This window comes from Ovis canadensis, chromosome 3 (genome assembly GCF_042477335.2).
Source record: "Ovis canadensis isolate MfBH-ARS-UI-01 breed Bighorn chromosome 3, ARS-UI_OviCan_v2, whole genome shotgun sequence".
Taxonomy (NCBI): domain Eukaryota; kingdom Metazoa; phylum Chordata; class Mammalia; order Artiodactyla; family Bovidae; genus Ovis; species Ovis canadensis.
This window is the reverse complement of record NC_091247.1, coordinates 219,899,395-219,927,298: the sequence shown is the minus strand read 5'-3', so window position 1 is coordinate 219,927,298 and position 27,904 is coordinate 219,899,395. Positions and strand designations below refer to the sequence as shown.

The 27,904-nt window shown below is 42.2% G+C and overlaps 1 protein-coding gene across 1 annotated transcript in view; it reads right to left on the bottom strand.

The window, feature by feature from the left end:
* Nucleotides 1–27,430, bottom strand: part of ADIPOR2 (adiponectin receptor 2) — a 40,508-nt gene extending 13,078 nt beyond the window's left edge. Inside the window, exons 1-2 of the mRNA XM_069585931.1 lie at nt 27,082–27,430; nt 5,263–5,519 (exon numbers count right to left, since the gene is read on the bottom strand). Coding sequence (XP_069442032.1) covers nt 5,263–5,433 — 171 coding nt within the window. The 5' untranslated portion in view covers nt 5,434–5,519; nt 27,082–27,430. The remainder of the gene's footprint in view (nt 1–5,262; nt 5,520–27,081) is intronic.
* Nucleotides 27,431–27,904: the final 474 nt, after the last annotated feature.

The following is a 27,904-nucleotide window of genomic DNA, read 5'->3' as shown; positions in this document are numbered from 1 at the left end:
ACGATACACATCATATAAAAGCCTCTGTCTTCCAATATGAACTCTAAAGAATGACCCTGTCAGGAGTGGAAATTACTTTTAATTCCCCTTCCAGTAGCCACTAAACCACAGACCCAAAGATCTGCCTCAACAACGAACTGCATCCAAGGCGGTCACGCGTGAGGGTAAACGCACGTGACGTTCTGCCCTGTCGTCACACCTCTGACTGTCACCAACACGGGTCACGAAGAGAAACAGGGCAGTGTGAACGGGGAACAGCAAAAACCCAAGCTGCCTAAAGTAAAGGCCGAAACCGTAGTGCTCCACGGCTTCCTACGAATAAATCACTGTCCCTATACTGAAAGAGACGCCAGCGCTCTGCAGTGAGTACAAAGACGCTTTCAAATCTCTCTTTCCTGCTCCCATCACTGAAGTCCATCTGTGAGAAGAGTTAAAGTGGGTTATATCTCAAAACACCACCATATCCAACTGATGATCCATTCAAAGTACAAGCTAAAATGTCAATTCTCCGGGCTACACTTTACCTTTGGAAAGAGAACCAGAGCGATAAAGACCAAAGTCGTTAAAGATAAGTCTAACACAAAATGACAATAACCCACCAGTCTATTGGGTGTTGGTCTGCTTTAGCCCAGCTCAGCTCAGTTCAGTTTAATAAATATTTATTAAAAGGACGTTTTCTATAAAGGTGAGCAAAATACAGTCTCTGCCTTCCACGCGTGTACAATCTAATAAGGGACCAAATTAGCCACAAAGATAACTGTAACAAAAATAAGGTACAGTCAGTTTAGAAACGGAATGTGGAGCTCAGGAAAGGCTGCATTAGAATTAGAATTTTGGAAAGATGAAAGAACTGTCGAGAAGGAAAAGCAAAAGCACTATTTCGAAGAAAAGAGACTAGTTCAGTTCAGCTGAAACTTAGGGGAATAGCTGGACATAAACTACATATTTACATACTAAAAGTCAGTAGGCAAGTGCCACAGGCTACAATCGTTGTTCAGTTGCTCAGTCGTGTCCAACTCTTTGCAACCCCATGGACTGCAGCACACCAGGCTTCCCTGTCCTTCATCTCCTGGAGTTTGCTCAAACTCATGTCCATTGAATCAGTGATGCCGTCCAACCATCTCATCCTCTATCACCCCCTTCTCCTCTTGCCCTCAATCTTTCCCAGCATCAGGGTCTTTTTCAGTGAATCGGCTCTTGGAATCAGGTAGCCTAAGTACTGGAGCTTCAGCATCAGCATCAGTCCTTGCAATGAATATTCAGAGTTGATTTCCTTTAGGACTGACTAGTTTGATCTCCGTGCTGTCCAAGGGACTCTCAAGAGTCTTCTCCAGCACCACAGTTCAAAAGCATCAATTCTGTGGTGCTCAGCCTTCTTTATGGTCCAGCTCTCACATCTGTACATGACTACTGGAAAAACCACAGCTTTGACTATGTACAGCTTTGTCCACAAAGTGATGTCTCTGCTTTTTAATACACTGCCTAGGTTTATCACAGCTTTCCTTCCAAGGAGCAAGCATCTTTTAATTTCATGGCTGCAGTCACCATCAGCAGTGACTTTGGAGCCCAAGAAAATAAAATTTGTCACTGTTTCAACTTTTTCCTCTTCTATTTGCCATGAAGCAATGCGACTGGATACCAGGATCCTAGTTTTTTGAATGTTGAATTTTTCACTCTCCTCTTTCACCCTCATCAAGAGTCTCTTTAGTTTCTCTTTACTTTCTGCCATTAGAGTGGTATCATCTGCATGTCTGAGGTTGTTGATATTTCTCCCAGCAATCTTGATTCCACCTTGTGATTCATCTAGCCTGGCATTTCACATGATGTCACTCTGCATATAAGTTAAATAAGGTGACAATATACAGCCTTGACATACTCCTTTCCCAATTTTGAATCAGTCCATTGTTCCATGTCCAGTTCTAACTGCTGCTTCTTGACCTGCATACAGGTTTCTCAAGAGACAGGTAAGGTGGTCTGGTATTTCCATCTCTTTAAGAATTTTCCATAGTGCGTTGTGATTCACATATAACCAATGAAACAGATGTTTTTCTGGAATTCCTTTGCTTTCTCTATGATCCAATGGATGTTGACAATTTGATTTCTGGTTCCTCAACCTTTTCTAAAGCCAGTTTGTACATCTGGAAGATCTTGGTTCATGTATGGCTGAAGCTAGCTTGAAGGAATTTGAGCATAACCTTGCTAACATGCGAAATGAGTGCAACTGTACGGTAACTGGAACATTCTTTGGCATTACTGTTCTTTGGAAGTGGAATAAAAATTGGCCTTTTCTGGACCTTTGGCCACTACTAAGTTTTTCAAATTTGTTGACATTTAAGTGTAGCACTTGAAAAGCATCATCTTTTAGGATTTTGAATAGCTCAGCTAGAATTCTATCACCTCCACTAGCTTTGCTTACATTAATGCTTCCTAAGGCCGACTGGACTTCACACTCCAGTATGTCTAGCCCTAGGTGAGTGACCACACCATCATGGTTATCCAAGTCATTAGGACCTTTTTGCACAGTATTCTTGCCACCTGTTCTTAATCATAATCATAATGCTGTCCATGATGAGAAGATAAAGGTAGAGGAAACGGAAAGGTATCCAGGGCCAGGACACCAAACCTGGGTCGAAGTGTGTTTGCCCCTCCAGAGGTCTGAGAACTGAGGCCTGCTGTATCCACGTAATTACAAGGAATACAAGCTAAGGCCCCCATACAAGATGACTTCATGTGTTCAGAAAATACCTGCCCAGGAAGATTAAGGACACAAACTACTAGGTGACATTATGAGCTTCAGAACTTCTCAAAAATTCACTAACATTAGACTGCTCAACCAGCTCCTTAATACAGTTGCTGAACTGGTCAAATCTGCTCCCTTCCAAGTATGTGCTCACTAGACTTGCTCCAACTATCAAAACTATCATAAACTCTGTGCAATATCAATATAAGCTCGGTACTGAAAGTACCTGCCATAAACCACGACAGTCAGGCCCCAAACCACACACACGGCTGTCCACAACCTCGCCTTTCTAAACAAGACCCTGAGGGTGCTGCTCACTCTTACTGCAGTAAGAAACTTCACTTCATCTCGTCAACAAGTTACTGTTTGCTTGCTTGCCTTTTTTAATTAACCATTGTTTTAACTGAAGTACAGTGAACTTACAATGCTGTTAGTTTCATGCGTGCTGCAAAGTGATTCAATGATACATCAACGGGCTATATCTTGGTAGTTTTTTTGCAAAGTTGACAGGTTGAATCCAGCCTTAAATTTAGAAATCTGCAATGTGTAGTAAGGGCACTAGCAAGCTGACATACCTAGCCCAGACACACACAGGGGTCAGCAGAAACTAAGGTGTCCAAAACAAGAGCTGAAAGAGTAAGCGCTGATGACTGCATTTCTGGTATCATCCAACATAGTAAGTTCAACAGCTAGTCTCTGTGAACATTCATTTTGGTCTGCCTAGAAATACACATACTCTTAACCTTAAAGACTAGTTCTCTCTATCAAAGTTTGATGGAAAAAATCTTTAAAATCATCCAAATTTTTTTTTTAATTCTCACAAAGCAACTGTTTTTTAATCTTTATTGAAGTTCCTAAGCAGACCTCAAAAAAAGAAAATGAAGTGATTGGCAGACAGGAGTGACTGGCAGACAAATCAGCTTTCTTATGATAAACTAACAAACTGTGGCATTCTTATGAGTTTGGTTAAAGCACACATCAGTCCAAGAGAATAAATCCTAGGTTGAATGAATGAAGAGTTGGCTGCAGCCCCCATTTATAAGGAAGAATCTGGAGCAGAGGAAAAGTAGGACAACCATAAAGGCTGCTCTCTTTATTTAACTTTATACCTTAAAAACTCAGAGATATGAAATAAAGCCATAAAACTAAAGATCAGGGTAACCTGGTTTGAAATGTCTCTTTTGTGTTATCTATAGATGCTTATGAAACACAAACTATAAACTTCAGCAAATACAGTTAAAGCGCCAAGGCTTTAGAATCAGAGACCTAGAAATAATAGTCTATGCCCTTCAACCAACACATAACACTACACACTTCAGAAAGAATTTTGGCTGATAGAATATTGGGGCAAGGGTTAAAGATCTGGATTTTAGGCTCCACTGTCTAGGCTTACTTGTTAACAAACTGACTCCCTGTACCCTCTGTCCTTCATTCCAGCCATACCGAACATTCTGCAGATTCACACGTCAGCATACACCAGTGTGCACTTGACACGCTTAGCTACTATCGTTACTGCTATTCCCTAAAAGCACTGTGCCCTTTCTGAGTCTGCACATCTGCTACTCCCTTTGCCTGGAATGCTTTCCGGTCCTTCAGGAACCAAGTCAAGCCTCATCTAGTTTCGCTTAATACATTTCCACTTCCTTTTAGATAACCCCAGTCATAAAAAAGCAATCCTAAAATTTATATGGAATGACAAAGGACTCTGAACAGTCAAATCAGTCTTGAGAAAGAACAACAAAGCTGGAGGCATCACACTTCCAGACATATTACAAAGCTACAGTCATGGACACGGTATGGACTGGCATAAAGACAGCCATACTGACTAGTGGCCCTGCTCAGACATCTACACCTTTGCTCTCCAGGCAGAGTTGCTTGAGTCACTTAAAAGGTGGTCTTTCCTCTGGAAGGTAAAAGAAAAGACTAGGTTCTTTTTCCAGAAGCCTACTGACTCCCAAGATATGCACTCGAGACAAAGCATCTGGAGAAGCAGTTTCAGCATACACTCAGGATTTCTCCAAAAACAGAAATGACAATGCCCTCACTAAAGCGTGGTCAAACTATAAGGGATATATGGTAACTACAAAACCCATTTCATTCAACAAGATAGGGCAGCTTAAGTGTGGTTTTATGTGTCAACAGAAAAGGTGTGACTAACTCCTAGATAACTTAAGAGACTTTAAAACCTTACAAACGTGCTCGAGGTTCCTTTTCAAAATACCATCTTCTCTCCAGCAGAGTCCTCAAAATTTTTAACATTTTTCCTCCAGCCACATTCCCATAAATCTGTTTTTACTCACCATTCTTTAACTTCAGTTCAGTTCAGTTCAGTCGCGTCCAACTCTTTGCGACCCCATGAATCGCAGCATGCCAGGCCTCCCTGTCCATCACCAACTCCTGGAGTTCACTCAGACTCACATCCATTGAGTCAGTGCTGCCATCCAGCCATCATCTCATCCTCTGTCGTCCCCTTCTCCTCCTGCCCTCAATCCCTCCCAGCATCAGAGTCTTTTCCAACTTACTTTTTTATGATAGGAAGAAAAGCCAGACGCCTCTACAAGAGGCTCCCGACCAGCGTGGTGGGCATCACTGTCACCGCTCCTCGTGCCATCGAGCTGGTGCCCTTTCCTGAGCCTGAGAGCTGGCTCTGGAGTCTTGCTGTGCTCCAGCCGGCTTTCCTCTGTCTCGTTCATGGGACACCCGAGGCTTTCTGACAAAGAGGTCTTTCTTTCTGTCCCTTCTTCTTGGGAGGATGGATGTTTAGGATACGGAGCTGATTCTACAGGAGAGAAAGCTCTGCATTAACATATTTGCATGAGTGATGGGGGAAGACACAGGTTGTATTATTATACACTAAAACTAAAATTTTCTGTACTCATTAAGAACAATAAATAATGTATAGAAAAACCCCTATTTTGTTGAAAAAAGGACTGCCAAAATCTACTTTTAAATGAAAAAAGCAGAATACAAAAGATACATGTATAATATTCTCACTTACATATTATAATAAAAGTATATAATCATAAACAAGTATAGTTGTGCACACAGGATAACTATTTAAATATTCAAAACTGTGTTTTCGATGCACAAGTACATACACAAGGAAGAACCTAGAGTTAGGAGGGAGGCGGCTTACTTTTCATTTTATTCTGCCTGCATTTTTTTTTTCCGTATGCCATATACTACTCTTTCAATTAAAAACATACCTAATATAGAAAGAATATATGTGGATTTTATGTACTACAACTAGGTTTTATATATTCAATTTCATTTACATCATCACAACGATTCTCCAGGGTATTCTAATTTCTACTTCACAAGTAAAGAAATAAAAATTCACCACACTTTTATGAAATAAAGCAATGCCTCTGACTGACAGGGCATATATTACTGGTAATGTTTTGCATTTAAGTTGCTTAATGTCTGAAATATATCTACCTAAAGAAACTAAAGACCTATACATAGAAAACTATAAAACACTGGTGAAAGAAATCAAAGAGGACACTAATAGATGGAGAAATATACTGTGTTCATGGATCGGAAGAATCAATATAGTGAAAATGAGTATACTACCCAAAGCAATCTATAGATTCAATGCAATCCCTATCAAGCTACCAATGGTATTTTTCACAGAGCTAGAACAAATAATTTCACAATTTGTATGGAAATACAAAAAACCTCAAATAGCCAAAGCAATCTTGAAAAAGAAGAATGGAACTGGAGGAATCAACCTGCCTAACTTCAGGCTCTACTACAAAGCCACAGTCATCAAGACAGTATGGTACTGGCACAAAGACAGAAATATAGATCAATGGAACAAAATAGAAAGCCCAGAGATAAATCCATGTACCTATGGACACCTTATCTTTGACAAAGGAGGCAAGAATATACAATGGAGAAAAGACAATCTCTTTAACAAGTGGTGCTGGGAAAACTGGTCAACCACTTGTAAAAGAATGAAACTTGAACACTTTCTAACACCATAAACAAAAATAAACTCAAATGGATTAAAGATCTAAATGTAAGATCAGAAACTATACAACTCCTAGAGGAGAACATAGGCAAAACACTCTCCGACATAAATCACAGCAGGATCCTCTATGACCCACCTACCAGAATACTGGAAATAAAAGCAAAAATAAACAAATGGGACCTAATTAAAATTAAAAGCTTCTGCACAATAAAGGAAACTATAAGCAAGGTGAAAAGACAGCCTTCAGAATGGGAGAAAATAATAGCAAATGAAGCAACTGACAAAGAACTAATCTCAAAAATATACAAGCAACTCCTGCAGCTCAATTCCAGAAAAATAAACGACCCAATCAAAAAATGGGCCAAAGAACTACAGTATTTTTGAGCTGTTTTGAAATCTAACTGGACTACCCTGGAAGGTAAAACCTCAGGGCCAGAGCACACTTTCATACCCCTCTGACTCTGTGCACTTAAATGTTTAATGAATAGGATGACATTTAAATGTTCTTAAGTGGTAAAAACACTTTCAGAAGTCATCAATATGTCTCTAAACTGGATCACATAAGTTTCCTAGAAGTTCAATAATTCCAAGTCCTTGGCCCTCTAACTCATAAATTCGTAGGACAAAAGCTTATTTTAGAGCTTTAAGTTACATATCCAAATAAGGAGATTATCATAGCCAATCCAACTAAAAAGATGAAAACAGGAAGAAGCCAAGGTACATGTTATGCTCATAAATCCCAGGAGATGCAAAATTCTTACTGGGGGAAAGGAGGAGTGGGGTGAAGTGGGAGGGCCTGGCCAGCATGCCGAGAGGGTGAAAGGCACACTTAAGTGTTTATGTGTGGACACACAAGACTAAGCATTAGCTCACGAGTTCAAGTTAGACTCCCACTCCAGTGTTCTTGCCTGGAGAATCCCAGGGATAGGGGAGCCTGGTGGGCTGCCGTCTATGGGGTCGCAGAGTCGGACATGACTGAAGTGACTTAGCAGCAGCAGTAGCAGCAGCAGCTTCATGAACCATCTGAGTTTGTTGCAAGAGTTCACTCAAGTTTTTAGAACAAGAACAAACACCATCTTTAAAGATCACCAAAACTGGGCCTGTGCCTATCACATAAGGGCCTGAGCAAGCACATTCTAATAGTGAGATTATAAACTATGCTATAAATGCCCACTTCTGAAAGAGGAAACAATGTTAGTGGCTTACACATACTTATTTACAAAGCTGTTTCACACCCACCATTTCACTCTGTTTCAGGGAAGAGGGATCTAACATTTACTGTGGATCGGCAAAGTTAAATTCTGTATCACAGGATCTCACATAATTCTTACGTATGGCCCTCTAGGGTATTTTACCCCCCATCATACAGATGTGGAAACTGAGGCTCAGAGATTAGGTTACTTATCCAAGGCTATTAGTCTCTAAGAGCAGCTGGAACTATGGTCCAACAGTACTTGCATAAATGATTTTCTTGCTAAAAAGAATAAAAAACAGGGGAACTATCTGGAATTAGGCTTTAATTTGCTCTAAGATTCTTAACAGGAAAAGGGAGTGAGATGGAGATGGAAACTAAGACTTCAGAGTACCATTATCTGTTAATCCAAAGAGTTATTCTAAGGGAATAGTTAGCACATCCTAAATTATTCTAATATTCTAAGTTATTCAAAGAGAAATTTTTCATTCATCAAGATTCTATGAATGTTATGCTTGCTATATTACACAGAAGTTGAGAGAGAGAGGTGGGGGGAGGGGAGAAAGGAACCCAATACACAACAGCTGGCAGGAAACAACAAGTTAACTGAGAGGTGCTCTCAGTCTATGAACAGATGGAGAAATCCTACACAAGTCAACCTGGGTAACTTCCAGCAAGCAGAGCAGATCTAAGGTCTCTGAAAAGTGGCCTCATGTGTTCTAGGAGCAGACTCAAGCGTCACTTACTCTGCCCAAAAGCAATGGGGGTTTGCCAAGCAGAGTAGAGGAAAGGTACTCTGTGAGGAGAAAACAGCAATATGCAAGGCAAGGAGTCCAGGGTCTGCTCAGAAGTCAGAGAACAGGGACAAATTCAAGATATGCTCAGTAGAGAAAAATCAACATTTGGATAACTGAATGAGGGTCCATGAAGACTCGACAGAAAGAACCCAGATGACTCATGCTTTTTGCTTGGGCAGTCGACTGCACAGAGGACGCCACTCACTCAGATGAAGAGATGATATGGGAGAAGTAAATTCATAGAAGAAGAATGAATTCGTTTTCAGAAATGGGGTCTGAAGTGCAAGAAATGTTCAGCTGGCACCAGAAAACACAAGTCTGGAATTCAGAAGAGAGAATGAGCTTGAAAACAGAACTAGGTATTATTAGGACTAGAAGTGATACTAGCATATTAGTTAACACTGGACAAAATCTTTCTTTAAAAAAGTTATGAACTGTACTGCTAGAGTAGATTCTTGAGAGTTCCCTGAACTGCAAGGAGATCAAACCAGTCAACCCAAAAGGAAATCAACCCTGAATAATCATTGGAAGGACTGATGCTGAAGCTCTAATACTTTGGCCACTTGATACAAAGAGCTAATTCATTGGAAAACACCCTGATGCTGGGAAAAATTGAGGGCAGAAGACGGGGATGACAGAGGATAAGATGGTTGGTTGGCATCACCAACTCAATGGACATGGGTTTGAGCAAACTCAGGGAGACAGTGAAGGCCAGGGAAGTGTGCTGCAGTCCAGGGGGTCACAAAGAATCAGACAGGACTCAGTGACTGCACAACAACAAGAGGAGTTTGCTGGGGTAAAAATCAAAGTGAAAAATCCAGGAGAGTGAACACCAAAGCGTAGACTGCAAAGTCAGGACTGGAACCTGTAATCTCTCGACCCTCAGTCAACTGTGCTCACACCACGTTTTCTTCCCAAGGGGAAAACCATGAAAAATTTAAAACTCTACTTCCTAGATTTCATTTTCCCTTCAAATAATACTGTATAAGATAAACTTACTATGTTGCTTAAAAGCAACAAGGTTGCTTAAATGGTCACCTATAAAGCAATTTTTTTCTACCTGAACAAACTGCTAACTTAATGGTTTGATACTGGTGGTCTAAAAATCTAACTCTATTCCAAAAAAGGTATTTTCTAAAAACCAATACTTGTCTGCACCTTCCATGAGGCAAGGATGTGCTCACTGCTGAGAAGCAACCTGCAACAGATACAGAGGTTTCTTGAAGGAATGTTTCCTTCCCCAGGGGAAAAAGAGACGTACTTAATCAGAGTTACACTGGGTTCCTGCCAAGGTAGGCTACAGTGCAATGCATTACTTCACCTATTTCACACTGTTCATTTTTATGTTGCCCCCAATTTTAAAAGAGCAAGCAAGCTGTGGAAAACAGTATGGCAGTTCCTCAAATAAATTAAAAATAGATTTACTCTACGATCCCACCAACTCCACTTCTGGGTATGTATGTACTCAAAAGAACTGAAAGCAGGGTCTTGAAGAGACATTTACACACTCGCGTCCATATTCACAGCAGGTAAAACACAGAGCAGCCCGAGTGCCCGTCATGGATAAACAAGCACGACGTAGTGCCGATGCACAGGAAAACCTGCAGCCTCCAAGGAAGAGAATTCTGACACAAGTGACCTGAATGAACCTGACGACCACACGCTATCAAGCACAAAGCACAAATACTGTGCGGCTCCACCTACCACAGGTGCTCAGGGAAGCCATACTCGCAGAAAGAACGGAGGCTGCCAGGGGCTGGGGGAAGAGGGAATGGGAGTTACTGCTTAACGGGCATAGTTTCCCTTTTCGCAAGAGGGAAAAAAGCTTTGTGGATGAATGGTGGTGATGCTTGCACAACAACACGGACGTACAGCAAGGTGACTACACACTTAAAGATAGTTAAAGTAACTTTTATGTTATGTGTATTTTACACATTTTTTAAATTGGGGGGTAGAAAAACACTGTAGCACTCTATTATGTTGCCTGTCTAGTAAATTTTTTATTGATGTAAATAATATATTCAGAAAAGCACACGGAGGACACAAAGCTGACAAAGTATCAATGCAGTGTAGCCATGAACAGGAGCACCCAGAGGACCTCACTCCCTCACCTCTGTAAAGCTTCTTAAAGTGCTAATTTTAAGAGGTCCAACCCCTTTCATTGCCACTTAATGGCAACAGAAATCTTCCAGAGAGGTTCTCTGATGACTGGCCAACTGCCATGGACCTCAGTCTTCCAATTCTGAGGGTTAGCGGTGTAACGTCCCACTGTGTAAGCTGGGACACGGAGAGTGGGGGGTGCGCAGTCTAAGCCTGTGGCTTATCTTTCCAGTTCTAAAATTGGATTCTTCAGTAGTGGAAGACAGGCTGTAAAATCTGTCCCATGATTTTGCTGGCTCCCCCTAAGGGGAAAGTAGCCAATTTCAAAGTGACTTGAAAAGCTGTACACTGAAATCACTCCAGTGTGCTCTGTCATTCCACACTGGGGTATGCGTGTGAAGTCAGTACATGGTTAAAATGGGATTTCTGGTATCAAGTTCACGCTCTTCTCGTTGGGAAACCTGAGTGGTACAGAATGTTCTACATGAAAGTGCCAGTAGGTTATGCCCCTCATGATCTCTTTACGATGCAAATCTAAACTTCTAATAATGAAACCAGAGTGTTTCTTAGGATGGAATGATTTATTTCAACAATGGAACCAGCAGGGATATTAAAGGCACAAGATTTTCTTTTGAATACTAGCTATTTTTTCTCTTTTTAAATCATTATTAAAAGTAAATACTAGACGTGTTACCTTGGCTGGCTTTCAAGTCTTCAGAGAACCTTGCTGGAAGATTTCTATCACGTTAACTGGCAAGGAAAAGGGCTAGACCTCTTACAATTAACCCTTTTAAAAGCTTTACAGTAGGAATTCCCTGGCAGTCCAGGGATTAGGACCCAGGTTCAATCCCTGGTTGAGGAACTAAGATCCCACAAGCTGCGAGGTACGGCCAAAAAAATAAAAACATAAAAATAGTTACAGTGATGGGGAGAGGGGTCTTCAAACACCCCAATCTACTATTTCCCTTCACTAACTTTCTGATTCAAGCCACCACGTCTTACCTGTCCTAATACAAGAGCCAGTTACCCACCCCCTTAGCCCACTCCTGATCCTCAGGACCCAGTTCCCACGTGGCAGTCACAGGGTAACTTTATCAAAAGGTACTCCCTTGCTTTCTGAGTCCTCCGATGGCTTCTCTTCACACCTAAGGAAGCTCTTACCCAGGCTTACAAAATCTTAAATGGCTTAGCCCCTAACTCTGGCCTCACCCTGTACCCGTTTTCCCCTTGCCCACTATGTTCCAGCCTCAATGACCTCCCGTCTACTCTCCAAATACTCCAAATGCTCAAAGGGCTCCTCTATGCCACTCGTTCCCACGGCCTGGAATGTTCACTGCCCAGATCTTCCCGTGGCTGGACTCCTTCTTCACACGCGAATCTCAATTTAAAGGTCACCTATTCAAAGAATCCTTCTCTGACCACATAATCTCAGTCTTTCCTTATCACATCACCTTTTAATCTCACAGCACTTGTCTCTGTTATTTTTATTTCTTTGTTTACTACTAGTCTTCTCTCACTAGACTGAAAATTCCTCAAAGAAGAGACATTATGTATCTTCTTTACTCCTATATTCCAAGTACCTAAAATTGCTTCTGGCACACAGCAAGTGTACTCACTAAATATATGCTGAATAAATAAATGGAGAATCACGACCCACACTTATCAAGGATAAGTTAGGCAGAAACTAACTTCCCTGACTTCCCCAGGTTCCTGACACTAACTCCTTCCACTCTTCTCATTTACTGATGTTTCTATTACAGTAGCTGTCAAAATTGACTACATTTCTCTGTTCACTGGTCTCTTCCCCTTCTCAACTGCAAACTTCTCAGGGTCAGGGAGCCTTTTGTGGAATCCAGTTTTGTATCCACAACCACAAGCTTGGTCTGGGATGCAAAGAAGGACCTCACAATCCTTCCCTGTATGATGTGGAGGAGGGGGAAGACAGGGACAGCTAACATGCAATCAGCGCTAAGTGCAAAGAACCCTGGATTCTCTCTTGAAATCCTTTCAACAGTTTTGGGAGACTGGCACAACTGCTTCCTCCATTCTGGAGATGACAAACACCCAGAGAGGTTATAAATAACATGTCTCAAATGACAGTAATAAGGGGCAACCTAATCTACCCAATCAATCTAGTCTGCCTAACACCCCAGTTAATGCTCTTATCCACAACCCTCTATGTTAGCATGAACCATAAGCTGTTCTCAAATAAACGCACGGTAGCACTTAAATGACAAAACCAGGAGATAACACTGACAGACTGCTGTACTTTATAGCAATGTTGAAAATATTAAGAAACAGGGAAGAAAATGGGGAGGAGAACAGAGCCTTGCCACATACCAGAAACAATAAAATGACTGGTTAAAATTGGAATCCTTCCCAAACACTCAGAACATTTCTGAGTAGAAAAAAAAGTCAATTAAAAAAAAATGGTAACTGGGAAAAGAATAACTGATAAAATGGGAAAAGTTCCCAACATATGTTACTGACACAGCCCTTAACAAATGGCACAGCTGATAACTGAGACGGAGCAACAGTTAGATTTTTAAGACAGGCACTATTATACATTCATGTTCATAATATCAACTGTTGGAAGCATAAAGAAACATTTCAAATCAAATGCAGCTATTTCTTAAAGATGATCTTGAAGCTATAAAGACAGGCAACACTCATCACTTATGCTACTTTCCTTCTTAGCATGAAGTAGGGTAACTTTTAAGTAATATCACAAGGAACCTCACTGCCCCACCCACTGACCAACTCTGCTGAGAAGAAACCAGCAAAGCTGATCCTGTGGAGCAGAGCTGGGGCAAAGCCAGTGAGAGCTGACCTCTCAGGCTTGAGACCTACTTCCCAAATACAGTGTTACTGTCCATCACTACACAGGTTCAGAGGCTGATTCAGAGGGCCACCAAGTGCCAGAGAAGGTGAGCTTTTACACATTCTCTCATTTTAACTTTAAAACCTGCCTGCTACAGACAGTACAAGCTCTATTTACAAACAAGAGGACTGGGGGTAAGACCAGTCTAGGTTACACAAGTCCCAAAATAGAGAAGCGAGAACTGCCCAGTTAGGCCCCCTCCACGATACAACACTGCCTCCCACAAAGGGAAGTGGTTCCAGTTTTCCTAGTCATGATGTTATCTCTTTGAAGGGAGGTGAACTGTTGCTCAACACTTAACGGAGCCAACTCTAATAGCTGACCTTTCACCCATCATCTCATTTAACCCTCCAGCAATCCTTATAAAACGGGGTCCTAACTTACAGATGAAGAAATTGACACTAAAGGAAATCAAGTAACTCAATGACACAAACTGAAGTGGAAGACCACAAATTCAAATCTGTATCTAACTCCGAAGACCAGATCTTAACTCCACCTTGTTATTGCTTTCAGTCATTCGTCATGTCTGACTCTTTGTGGCCCCATGGACTGTCGCCCGCCAGGCTCCTGAGTCCATGGAATTCTCCAGGTAAGAATACTGGGGTGGGTAGCCATTCCCTTCTCTAGGGGATCTTTCCAACCCAGGGAGCGAACCCAGGTCTGCTACACTGCAGGCAGATTCTTCAGCATCTGAGCCACCAGGGAAGCCTACCACTCCACATTACAGGGCTTCAGTTAAGGTACAGACAGTGCATTACAGCGACTGGTCATGCTCATGGATTAGAAATAGTTTATACAAAGGACTTCCCACAACTCTTATAGTCATGTTACGATGCCGTTTCCCTCTCCCAAGACCTATAAGCAACTCTTGAGTTTCTAAAACAAAGAACAGTGCACAAAAATCCACGTACAGATGAGAAGAACAACAGTCCTAAATGTAGTTAGTCAGGGAAATCCTGACAAGTCCAGGGTATATAAACTGTCATACCTACAATGAACCAAAATATGTAAATTATGCAAAGACTTCCTTCCAGAATTCATCTGCCCTACAATACCACATGTTGTGATTAGTTGCTCAGTCATGTCCAACTCTGTGCGACCCCATGGACTGTAGCCGGCCAGGCTCCTCTGTCCATGGGGATTCTCCAGACCAGAATACTGCAGCGGGTTGCTACGCCCTCCTCCACGGGATCTTCCCAACCCAGGGATCAAACCCAGGTCTCTCGCACTGCAGACGGATTATTTTACCACATAACCATACTCGTGTTCCAACCATATCAGAAATAAAATCTTTCCAGGTATATCTGGATATCTGGCCTGTAGAGTCAGGGTTTCAGGCAAAATCAAAACCCCTACACTTCAGTAAAGAGCTGTCTAAGCAACCATTACTCAGGGCCCTATCTCATCCTGCATAACACCCTCTACAACATAAGTTTCTTGGGGGGACAGGGGAGGGTTAGAATGCTGCAGATGGAGAAACCAAGAAGTGGTTAATTATCTTTCTCAATATCACAATCAGAAATTTAGAAATAAAACTTGTATCTATAACTTTTCCCAGGATCACTGAATTCCACTAAACCACAAGGTCTTCTTTCGATCACCAATTAAAAAAAAAAAAAAAAAGAAATGAGGAAAAAGAAAAAAGAAAGATATAGAATATGTAACTATCTGCAGACCTCACAGCAACTAAACATTCATTTCAAGTGGAAACAAAAATAGTTTTTATTCTTAAATTGATTTGTAGAAGTTTCTATTAGACATTTCAGAAAGATTCAGATTTATATGTATTAATTCTCCTAAAACCAAAACTGAAAGTCTCAAACTTCAGAATGTATCCATAACAGCAACTGGATGACTAAATACATGTAAGGATTCTGAAGTTTCAAGTATCAAGGAGTCATTCAATCTAACACCTGCTTATCTAGTTTCCAAAGTCTGTGGGTATTAACCAACAAAGCAAAGACACCAGCAACGTGTTTCCTCCACCAAAGTTTATCATCAGACCATCTGCAACCTTGCTGCTGCTGTTCATTCATCAAGTTGTGTCTGACTCTGCCACCCCATAGACCACAGCATACTAGGCTCCTCTCTCCTCCATTATCTCCCAGAGTTTGCTCACATTCACGTCCACTAAGTCAGTGATGCAACCGAGCCTCTATTTAAACACTGGTTGAGAGAAATGACATCTGGATGAGATCTACACAATGTGCTGTATCTATTTACTCCTCCAGGTTCTGTTTCTGGATCAAGTAAACCACTAATGGATCAAACTTGACCATGTAAAGCAGCCTGATAAAAGACAAAAAGGCTGTTATTGCGTTGAACCAGAAAATGCTTAAAAGATTTACAGTTCAAATTTTAAAACACACTGTATTTTAAACAGGCAAACAGTGCTGTGATGACTGGCTATGCATATAAAAAAAAAAAATTAGATCCCTGACTTAAATACACACAAAAAAATTCTTTTCAGGCAAGATCAAGACCTAAATATAAAAAACCAAACTTCTAAAGCTTTTAGAAAGAAATCCGGAGAACTTAATGCCCTGGGAGTACAAAACAGATTTCTTAGATAAAGCACAAAGAATACAGATCAACAAGGAAAATGATGATAGATCTGATAATCATTTCCATTCACCAAAACAAACCACATAAAAAGTTGACAGATAAGCCACACAAACTAGATGATATCTGCAGGTCACTTCACAGACATAAACAGGATATACAATAAACTACTAAAAGCCATTTTAAAAGTCAACCCAGTTAGGGGTAGGGCAGACGGACAGGGACAGACTCAGCCAAGAAATGGAAACCTGAATGGTCACTCAACATTTCAACATGCTCAACCTCACAAACAATCAAGAAAAAATTAAAGGTAATATCATTTCACACTCATCTGACTTGTAAACAAGTAAACAGGTGAAAAATCTAACAATGCCATGGATCTATAAGGATTTAGTTAGATACAGCAAATTCTCTTTCTCATGCTAAAAAACGGCAAGGGACACAATTCTGGAGAACAATTTGGCAATGTCTGACAGAGAACTTCATTTCAAAGCTAGTAACCATACACCATACACACACACACACACACACACCAAATCAAAAGACATTTTATCCTTATTGCCTGCAAAACTACCTGATACTTCTCTAACCTATTTTAATTCCTAAAGTGATTTCATAACCAATTTATGGCTCCCAACCTGTAGTTTGAAAAACCTGCCAATGATTTTACATACATGCACAAAGACTGCTAACCAGCAATGTTCACTATAGCACTGTTTTTAAAACAGGAAAAGTGGAAACAACCTAAATACCTTATCAACATGAAAAATAAATTTAAACTGGTTGCATTCATATAATACAATAATATAGCTATAAGAAGATAATAAAAGTGATGACTAATTAGGATGAACCATATGAAAGTGCCATTTCTGTAGGTCAAAATGGGTTTTAAAAAATCAGCATTTTCAAGTCTAAAAAACAGGTTTCATGAAAAACAAGTTACAGAATATGTAGAATATTGTTTCATATAAAGTTTGAAAATGCCCAAGACATAATATTGATTTATGAATATACTCCAATGTAGTAATTACATAAAAACAGGCATTAGAAGTGATCAACACTAAATTCAAGACAATAGCAATACTTCTGCAAAGTGAAATGTAACCTAAGAAGGTGCTTCACCTATATGTGGGAAAATGTTAAGATTTTGAGAGAAATGACATGTATGGTGGGTATGTGAGTGTTAATTATATTGGTCTCAGGATTTTCCCATATATTTGAAATATATTAATGAAAAAAATTTTTATTAGCCAAATAAAATACACATGTGCAACCTAAATTCAAACCCACTGCCCTATACAAAACTTCTTTCATTTGTTTGAAATGTTAATGCATCATCCTTCCCCTTTTCTAAACTCAGGCTTCTAGCCAAAAAAAAAAGGCTTTATGTAATACCCAATTTCCTTAAAATCTGTCAAGGGAAGATTTATCCCTAGAAAACTGGTCTAGTTCCTTCTTCCAGTTCAGTGCTAGGTATTTTACCATATTTTCATTTTTATCTCGGCTGCCAAGAAAATTCAAATCCAAATTTTATTCTTAGTCATTGAATTAAGCTGCCACTTGAAAAAAGAATATATGCTTCCTCCTTTACCTTATTTATATATATGTATATATTATACATGTATTTTTCATTATAGGAGACTGGAATGCAAAAGTAGGAAGTCAAGAAACACCTGGAGTAACAGGCAAATTTGGCCTTAGAATACGGAATGAAGCAGGGCAAAGGTTAATAGAGTTTTGCCAAGAGAACGCACTGGTCATAGCAAACACCCTCTTCCAACAACACAAGAGAAGACTCTACACATGGACATCACCAGATGGTCAACACCGAAATCAGATTGATTATATTCTTTGCAGCCAAAGTTGGAGAAACTCTATATAGTCAGCAAAAACATGACCAGGAGCTGGCTGTGGCTCAGATCATGAACTCCTTATTGCCAAATTCAGACTTACATTGAAGAAAGTAGGGAAAACCACTAAACCATTCAGGTATGACCTAAATCAAATCCCTTATGATTATACAGTGGAAGTGAGAAATAGATTTAAGGGACTAGATATAATACATAAGAGTGCCTGATGAACTATGGACTGAGGTTCCTGACATTGTACATGAGACAAGGATCAAGACCATCCCCATGGAAAAGAAATGCAAAAAAGCAAAGTGGCTGTCTGGGGAGGCCTTACAAATAGCTGTGAAAAGAAGAGAGGCGAAAAGCAAAGGAGAAAAGGAAAGATATAAGCATCTGAATGCAGAGTTCCAGAGAATAGCAAGAAGAGATAAGAAAGCCTTCTTCAGCGATCAATGCAAAGAAACAGACGGAAAACAACAGAATGGGAAAGACTAGAGATCTCTTCAAGAAAATTAGAGATACCAAGGGAACATTTCATGCAAAATGGGGCTCGATAAAGCAATTTGGACCTAACAGAAGTAGAAGATATTAAGAAGAGGTAGCAAGAATACACAGAAGAACTGTACAAAAAAGCTCTTCATGACCAAGATAATCACGATGGTGTGATCACTCACCTAGAGCCAGACATCCTGGAATGTGAAGTCAAGTGGGCCTTGGCCTTAGAAAGCATCACTACGAACAAAGCTAGTGGAGGTGATGGAATTCCAGATGAGCTGTTTCAAATCCTGAAAGATGATGCTATGAAAGTGCTGCACTCAATATGCCAGCAAGTTTGGAAAACTCAGCAGTGGCCACAGGACTGGAAAAGATCAGTTTTCATTCCAATTCCAAAGAAAGGCAATGCCAAAGAATGCTCAAACTACCGCACAACTGCACTCATCTCACATGCTAGTAAAGTAATGCTCAAAATTCTCCAAGCTGGGCTTCAGCAATACGTGAACCATGAACTCCCTGATGTTCAAGCCAGTTTTAGAAAAGGCAGAGGAACCAGAGATCAAATTGCCAACATCCGCTGAATCATGGGAAAAGCAAGAGAGTTCCAGAAAAACATCTATTTCTGCTTTATTGACTACAGCAAAGCCTTTGACTGTGTGGATCACAATAAACTGTGGAAAATTCTGAGAGAGATGGGAATACCAGACCACCTGACCCGCCTCCTGAGAAACCTATGCAACAGTTAGAACTGGACATGGAACAAGAGACTGGTTCCAAATAGGAAAAGGAGTACATCAAGGCTGTATATTGTCACCCTGCTTATTTAACTTATATGCAGAGTACATCATGAGAAATGCTGGGCTGGAAGAAACACAAGCTGGAATCAAGATTGCTGGGAGAAATATCAATAACCTCAGATATGCAGATGACACCACCCTTATGGCAGAAAGTGAAGAGGAACTAAAAAGCCTCTTGATGAAAGTGAAAGAGGAGAGTGAAAAAGTTGGCTTAAAGCTCAATGTTCAGAAAACTAAGATCATGGTATCTGGTCCCATCACTTCATGGGAAATAGATGGGGAAACAGTAGAAACAGTGTCAGACTTTATTTTGGGGGGCTCCCAAATCACTGCAGATGGTGACTGCAGCCATGAAATTAAAAGACGCTTACTTCTTGGAAGGAAAGTTATGACCAACCTAGATAGCATATTGAAAAGCAGAGGCATTACTTTGCCAACAAAGGTCCATTTGGTTAGGGCTATGGTTTCCCCAGTGGTCATGTATGGATGTGAGAGTTGGACTGTGAAGAAAGCTGAGAGCCAAAGACTTGATGCTTTTGACCTGTGGTGTTGGAGAAGACTCTTGAGAGTCCCTTGGACTGCAAGGAGATACAACCAGTCCATTCTAAAGAGAATCAGTCCTGGGTGTTCACTGGAAAGACTGACGCTAAAGCTGAAACTCCTATACTTTGGCCACCTCATGCCAAGAGTTGACTCATTGGAAAAGTCTCTGATGCTGGGAGGTATTAGGGGCAGGAGGAGAAGGGGACGACAGAGGATGAGATGGCTGGATGGCATCACCGACTTGATGGACATGAGTCTGGGTGAACTCTGGGAGTTGGTGATGGACAGGGAGGCCTGGCGTGCTGCAATTCATGGGGTCACAAAGAGTTGGACATGACTGAGCGACTGAACTGAACTGAAAGATATTCTGGCAGCTTCCCAACTTCAGCTAGCCTTTGCCTTCTGTCTGGACACTTACGAGGTCTACCGAAGGCAAGATAACATTTAGGCGGTACACACGCCCCGTACCACATGGCATACTCCAAACCAGGGGCTACATGAAACAACCCCCCTAATTAACCTAGTCCTTTAACTTCCAAAACTGAATATGTCTGTACTTACTAAATAGGTTTGGTTAATTATTTCCTTACAAACAGGTCCTAGGATATTAACCAGTCTTACTTACCTTATTTTAGAAATAAAGGACGATATAGATAATATACACCAAGATGACCAATTCATGCTGTAATTTTTCAAGTTTACATTACACAAAGACTTTGAAAAGGTCATTTTTTAACAAACTTAAAGCACTTCACTCAGCAGTAGCCCAAAAGAACACAATCTAATTTAGGTTTTAAAAAGAACATAACATTTACCCACCACTAGACTGATGCTGGGAGGGACTGGGGGCAGGAAGAAAAGGGGACAACAGAGAATGAGATGGCTGGATGGCATCACTGACTCAACGGACATGAGTCTGAGTGAACTCTGGGAGTTGGTGATAGACAAGGAGGCCTGGCGTGCTGCGATTCATGGGGTCGCAAAGGGTCAGACACGACTGAGCAACTGAACTGAACTGAACTGAACTGAACTGAGGACTGCAACAGACACCTATCCTCAACAAGTATATTGTCTACCGGGCAGTCACCCAGATTCTTTTAGCAGGGTTGGCAAAATTACACTGCCTTTCAGGGCTAGACAGGGAATCTAAACAGGTGAGCCGCTCTATCTAAGGGAGAACATACTAGAAAGAACTACTACAGAAAGCTTGGTCTTGCCTAAAGTAACTCTAAACCAACTTCAAACAAAATACATCTCCCAGTGAGAGAGACAGACTACACTGCAAGATATGTTTAACTGCCAATCAGATAAAGATTGAAAAAAAAGTTCAAAATGGTATAAAGAATCTAGACCTCAGCCACAGTTCTGACAAGAGTTTACACTGCTGTGACCTTTCTGGGTAGCAGTCTAGTAATATACATCAAAACAAAAAATATGCATTTCCTTCAACCCAGTAACTAGACTCAGAAAGTCACCCTAGGGACTTCCCTAGGGGTCCAGTGGCTAAGACTCCATGATCCCAATGCAGGGGGCCTGGGTCTGATCCCTAGTCAGGGAACTAGATCCCACATGCCACAACTAAGAGTTCACATGCTACAACTAAGACCCGGCAGAGTCAAATCAACAAATACTGAAGAAAAAAAGAAGAAAGCTACAGAAAGTTGCCCTAAAGAGCCACTAGCATGTGACATTGTACATACAACGCATACATATTAAATCTAAACACTAGACAATCAATTTAAACAATCTAAATACCCAGCAATAGGAAAAACTATTAAATTATGGTGCACACATTCAATAAAATACCAAGAAACTAAAGGATGGAGACCCAGAAGCCATCGTGGACCTTGGTTTTTGAGCACACTGCACGTGTTCAGTTGCTAAGTCATGTCCAACTCTTGCAACCCCATGGACTGCAGCCCACCAAGCTCCTCTGTCCATGGAATTTCCCAGACAATACTGGAGTGGGTTGTCATTTCCTCTTCTGGGGGATCTTCCCGACTCAGGGATCGAACCCATGTCTCCTGCATTGGCAGGCAGATTTCTTTTTTTTTTTTTTCAAACCACTAAGCCACCTGGGAAGCCCCTTAAACATATTACTGTGACCAAGATGCCGCCATCAGTCAACTTCCCAGTGCTACTTCTGGTCACACCTGGAAGAAACACTCCAGGACCCAGCCTGAGAAGGGCTGGCTGCTATTAGTGGTGTGGGTCTTCTGAGAAACGCTCAAAGAAAGTCAGTCTACAGTCAACCTGTCAAGCAGAAATAAACACAAGCTGCCCAGCAACCTATGGCAGTTACAGGATTAATAAAGCAGACCCTCTGGTCTACACTGAGAAGCTTACACAGCAGAATATTCACTGCAAATCCAATGTGGGAGATTTTCAAATTGCAACCAAATAAATCTGGAGAAAGGAATGGCAACCCACTCCAGTATTCTTGCCTGGAGAACTCCATGGACAAAGGAGCCTGGTGAGCTACAGTCCATGGGGTCACAAACAGTCGGACATGACTCACGACTGAGTGACTAATCCACAAACCCAGGAAAGAACTGGCAACGCTGGTGATGTTTATGGCACAGACTGGTCACTGCCACCCAGAACATCTAGACAACTTTCCTCAAGAACCAAGACCTTCTCTCCTACACTGTCCTGAATGCACACCTCCCAATAACACTGCAAAGTTCTGACCTCACCGAGAACCTCATCAATCCATCAAGGCTGCCAGAGTTCTTTTTTGAACCTCTATGCTGCCAGGTAAGCTTCTAAGACTTTGTACACTCATTTTGTGACTGATGAGAAAAAAGGTGCAAAAAACAAGAATGAAGTGAATATGTATTGCAGAATTGCACATACACACGTTAAGAGACAGCAGCACAACTGCAGCCAAGGTATCTCTGGAAGTGATGACTAAATTACAGAAGAAACAAATGAAATGATGCCAAGACCATCAGTCAGTGTTATCACAACTGTAAGCTTCTCTAAGGTCACCGAAGTATGAGTCGCTGACCTGACATTCTTCCAAGGGCAAGATGAACAATAACAACAGGGCAAGGACTTAAGAGTGCTAATGCTGCATGCCTTGGGGGAGAGGCTCCGAACACAGGACAAGAATGTTACCAAAGCACCTCAAAACCAGAAGAAAAAAGTTACAAGTGTTAACTTCTCAATGATCCATTCAGTTCATGAGCCCCAAGGATTTGCAGGAAAACCACTAAAGCAGTTGAAGAGTTACAAGGAAACTTCTGAAGTGAAGATACTGCTCATGAACTTCATCTCCAGACTGGCAAGAATTCACAAGCTCTTTCTGTCCCATTGTACACAGGTTTCTTTCTGCAGCAGCACCAAGAGGAGGAACCAGACCCTTCTGTTTGCATTACCTACTTCTCTGTACCTGGTAGTCCCAGAGACCACTGAGGTGCTGCTCAGGACCACGCCACCCATTCTGTCATGACAAGAACTCTGGGGAAGTCATGACAGGAGGAAGTAATGCCCTGAGAGAGGTAACAGCTCAATGACTGAAACCTTCCTGAAGACTTGGCCCAGTATAAAATACACTCTCAACCTCTCCTAGAACTCTGATTCAGTTCTTCTGAAAACTGAATCCTCAGATATCACAGAAGGAACTCCAGGGTAAGCCTACAGAGGTCTCAATAAAATCAAGGGTGCAAGAATATGGAGACTTAGATGCTAAAGATTACATTCCAGGAACTGAACTTCTGAAAGCTGAGGAACAGAATGCTGAGAACTATCCGGATAGGTGGGGAAATACCAGGCTCAGTGAGGAGGAAGCTGATGTAAATGGGGGCTGTGCACCACTCCCTTGATGAAGAACAGCTAGAAATCTCCAAGAAAGTGAACAAGCTTCATGGAAGAGCCAGAATGTCCAGTCCAAAAGTAAGTGCTTCTTCAGAGAAGACCAGCTGGTGCTACAGGATAAATTTCTGAAAAACGGAAAAAGCAGTAACTTCCAAGCAAATTTTCCATTCCAGGGAAAATGCTAAACTTGTGTTATTAATCTGAATACTAGTAAATTAAGATTGTTCATTTGCATTTAAAAGTCCAGAAGCACTATTTTCTGAAAATCACCCCCAAAAAAGTACACTTGCTGAACAATGACTGGTTTGATCCCACTTTAAAAACTCTGCAATACAAAAATGAATCCTAATATGCAGATTTTAATTAACAATGAAGCAACATTGGTTTATCAATTATAATATAGTATGTTAGTGCAAGATGTTATTAATAAGGAAAAATGGAGTGTGGGTGATATGAGAACTTTCTCTACTAGCCACACAATTTCTATAAATCTAAAACTGCTCTAATGAAGTCTGTTAATTTTTGTAAAACCTGCATGTGTTAGATGGATTTGCAAATAAACATTTGCATATGCAAAGAGAGAGGGAAAGCTCTATATCAAACTTGTTAGCAGTCATTTCCTACAGAGAGTGAGGAGCACAAGGAAGAATTTTTACATTATGTATCTCTCAACTGTCTAAAAACTTACTACAGTGACCAAGTAGCACATTGAGGGCATGGGCGCTGAAACCAGACTGTGTGCGCTCAGTTGCTCAGTCGAGTCCGACTCTATGTGACCCCATGGGCTGCAGCCCACCAGGCTCCTCTGTCCATGGGGATTTTCCAGGGAATTCTACTGGAGTGGGTTGCCAGGCCCTCCTCTAGGGGATACTCCCAACCCAGGGATCGAACTCAGGTCTTCTGTATTGCAGGCGGATTCTTTATTGACTGAGCCACCAGGAAACCAGACTGTGTGGACTCAAACCCCAGCTCCATCATTAACTAGCTGACCAATTCAGGCAGCTAATCTCTCACTGCCTCCAGTCCCCTCATGTGCAAGTAGCGACAATAGTTTGTGTACCTGTACTGAGCTGCTGCAGGCATTAAATGACTCACTACCTGTATCATGTAGACTGGTAAACTATCTAGTCCATAGTAAGTGTTCAATAAATAGTGTCCACCACCAATAAGCATCTATTGTGTTCAATAAATAGTGTCCACCGCCAATAAGCATCTATTGTGTTCAATAAATAGTGTCCACCACCAATAAGCATCTATGATGCCTCATTTTTTAAAAAAAACCTTGATTGGTAAGACAAACAAGGAAAACCTGGTTCATCAAGCCCCTTCTAGTGAAATCTTCAATACAGAAAAATACAATGTATTCAATTGCCAAATGAGTATTTAACAGACTGCAAACCAATATTTGGCAACATAAGCCCATTTACATAGAAATAATCACTAATAGATTCTACAAGGATAATCATAAAAACAAACCCCTGATTTGTGTTGTGATTTTTGCTGTGATCCTATTTACTTTTTCCTTTACATTTTTTTGACTCATTTTAACTTTCTACATTGAATATGTGTTGTTTTTAATAAAGTAAAGGAGTTGGCAAACATTTTCTTTTGAAGGCCAGATAGTAAATATGTTTACCGTTTACAGGCCATAAAGGTCTCTGTCCTAACTACTCAAATCACACCACAAAAGCAACAGACAAAACCTAAATGAGAGCATATGGCTATGTCCCATTGAAAATTTAACTTACAAAAACAGGCAGCGGGTAGGACATTGCCCACAAGCTGTCAAGTTTGCTCACCCTTGAAATAAAGAGGGAAACAAAACTGTGCTCATTTTGGAAAACAAAAAGAAAGCGCATCTGCTAAACTGACGCTATTGATTAGGGGGAAGGGACTTTTTCATTTATTAATATACACAAGAGTAGGGACAAAAAAATCAACTTTTTTATTTAGGCTCTGGGAATCTTCCTCTCATCCTTAGTGCCCCAGTAAGAGAAAGCTTGCTAAGGAGCCTGAAGTCTGAATGGGAACACATACTAGTAGCTAGGCAATTACAAACACAGGCAAAAAGAAATACCTTTCGTATTTAAATCGATTTGAAATTTCTTGAAAATGTCATAATAATTCACCACTAGTGGCTGCCACCACAGGGCCTGAAGTCCCAACTAACTGATGGAAGGATTTTGGTTTTGGATCAGGACAGTCAGCACGGAAAAATTTATGAGAAGAGATGAAAACATCTATGGACAACTACCAGCACTAGAAGTGAAAATTCTGAGATAAACATGAGGAGTGAAAAGAATCAGGAATGAACCATCTATGAAAGTCTAACAGAATTACAGTCAGAGGGTGGTAAGACGAGACACTCAAGTGGCCTTTGGTAGGACACTTCAAACTTCAAAAAGTTTCTGATCTCCGCCCCCAAAATAAAGCTTTGGGTTGGAAGAAACTATTCTCAACATTTCACTTGGGAAGCAAATTGAAATGTTATGACAGATTTCTCAGAGTTTTAAAGGGTTTCTTTGGAGGATGGACGAAGGGCTGCTTTGGGAGAAGATGCGAGGGGAACAACCCAGGGCTGAGGAGTCCAGAGTCTAAACATAAAGACGTTAGCAGACCCCTCTGCTTAAAAAACACGCTGACCCTGCACCACAGTCTGCGTGCCGGGTACGAACGCGGCGGGACCCGTGCACCTTTCTACCCAGCGACCGCGCCAAATTGTCAAGCCTCAGCGGCGAACGAAAACAAGGTCCAGAGCCAGGGGCGCCCACAGCGAGCTCCGGCACAGACGCCCAGGCCCGCGGGAGCCGGTGAGCAGCCGCCTCGAGGGGCGATATAGACACACCGGGCCCAGGACCCGGTCCGGCCAAGCCGCCTGCGCGCGGGCAAACGCCGGTGAGGGGTCTCCCCGCAGCAAAAGCCGGATCGGGGCCCGAGCGGAGCCCACCTCGGAGTGCGGCCAGCGGAAACCCGGAAGGGTGACCCGGGGCCCAGCGGACCCGGGGCTGAGAAGGGAACAGGACCGAAGGAAACCGGGGACCCAGGGCCGGGGGAGCCGTGGCTGAAGGGAACCCGGGGCGGCGGGACTCAGGACTGAGGAGATCCAAGGCTGGGGGAACCAGACTGCAGGGAGCGGAGGCTGAGAAGATCCCGGGGCTGAGAAGATCCCGGCGGAGGGGGCCGGGGACTGAGGGCGCCGGCCCGGGGGTCGGAGCAGAGAACCGACTAGTGCGCTCCTCGCCCGCTGCGCTGCCGGGACACCTGCCCTCAGCCCTCGCCCCCGCCAGTCCAGCCTCCCTCCCTAGTACCGCGCTCCCACTCGAGAACCTCACCAGAGCTCGCCGCCGCCTCGCCGCACGTCTCGAGCTCCTCGGAACCGCGGCTGCTGGGAGCCCAGAGGAGCGGAGGTGGCGCCCGCTGCCGCCGCCGCCGCCGCCGCCGCCGCCGCCGCCGCGACCCAGCGTCCGGGAGGCTCCTACAGCTGCCGCCGCCGTGACGCTAATCACACGAGGCGGCCCTAGCCAATGAGAAGGCGCCTCGTGCGCAGCCGCACTGGTCGAAGCCGGAAGCGCCCCTTGGCCGCTCCCGGACCTGGAGCAGCTTGGGTGGGTCGGGAATCTAGAGGGAGGCGCCGAGCACCCGGGGACACGGAAGTCCCTTAGCTGCCCTCCCACCGGAAACGGGAGCATGTGCAGCGGAAGAGGCGTGGCCGCCGCTCTGGACGCTTCCCGGTTTCTATGGATACGGCCCGCAAGCCGCGGGCGGAACCGAAACGAGGGATTGCTAGACACAGTCGGAGGCGGCTTCAGACCTAAAAGTGAAGCGTCTTGCGACAAGACAACAGCGATTGCTTTTTATTACCTCACGGAGACACTACCATTTGTGCCTCACGACTTCCAGAAAACGAATGTGAGCCCGCTCCTCTTAAAAGTATAAAATTCAGAGCGATTCTAAAAATGTTTCAGTGTAATAGCAGGTCAGAAACTAATTCATCAATACCGTGTCCATTTGCCCAAAACGATTCATTTTCTACTTGTTTCAGCTGAGCTTTAACTTCTTTAAACCCAAAATCTGCCTACATACTTATCCAATACAAAACACAGTGTAGAAGTTGGCCGGTGTAGAACATGTTTTCTTCACATTCCGTGGTCTGAA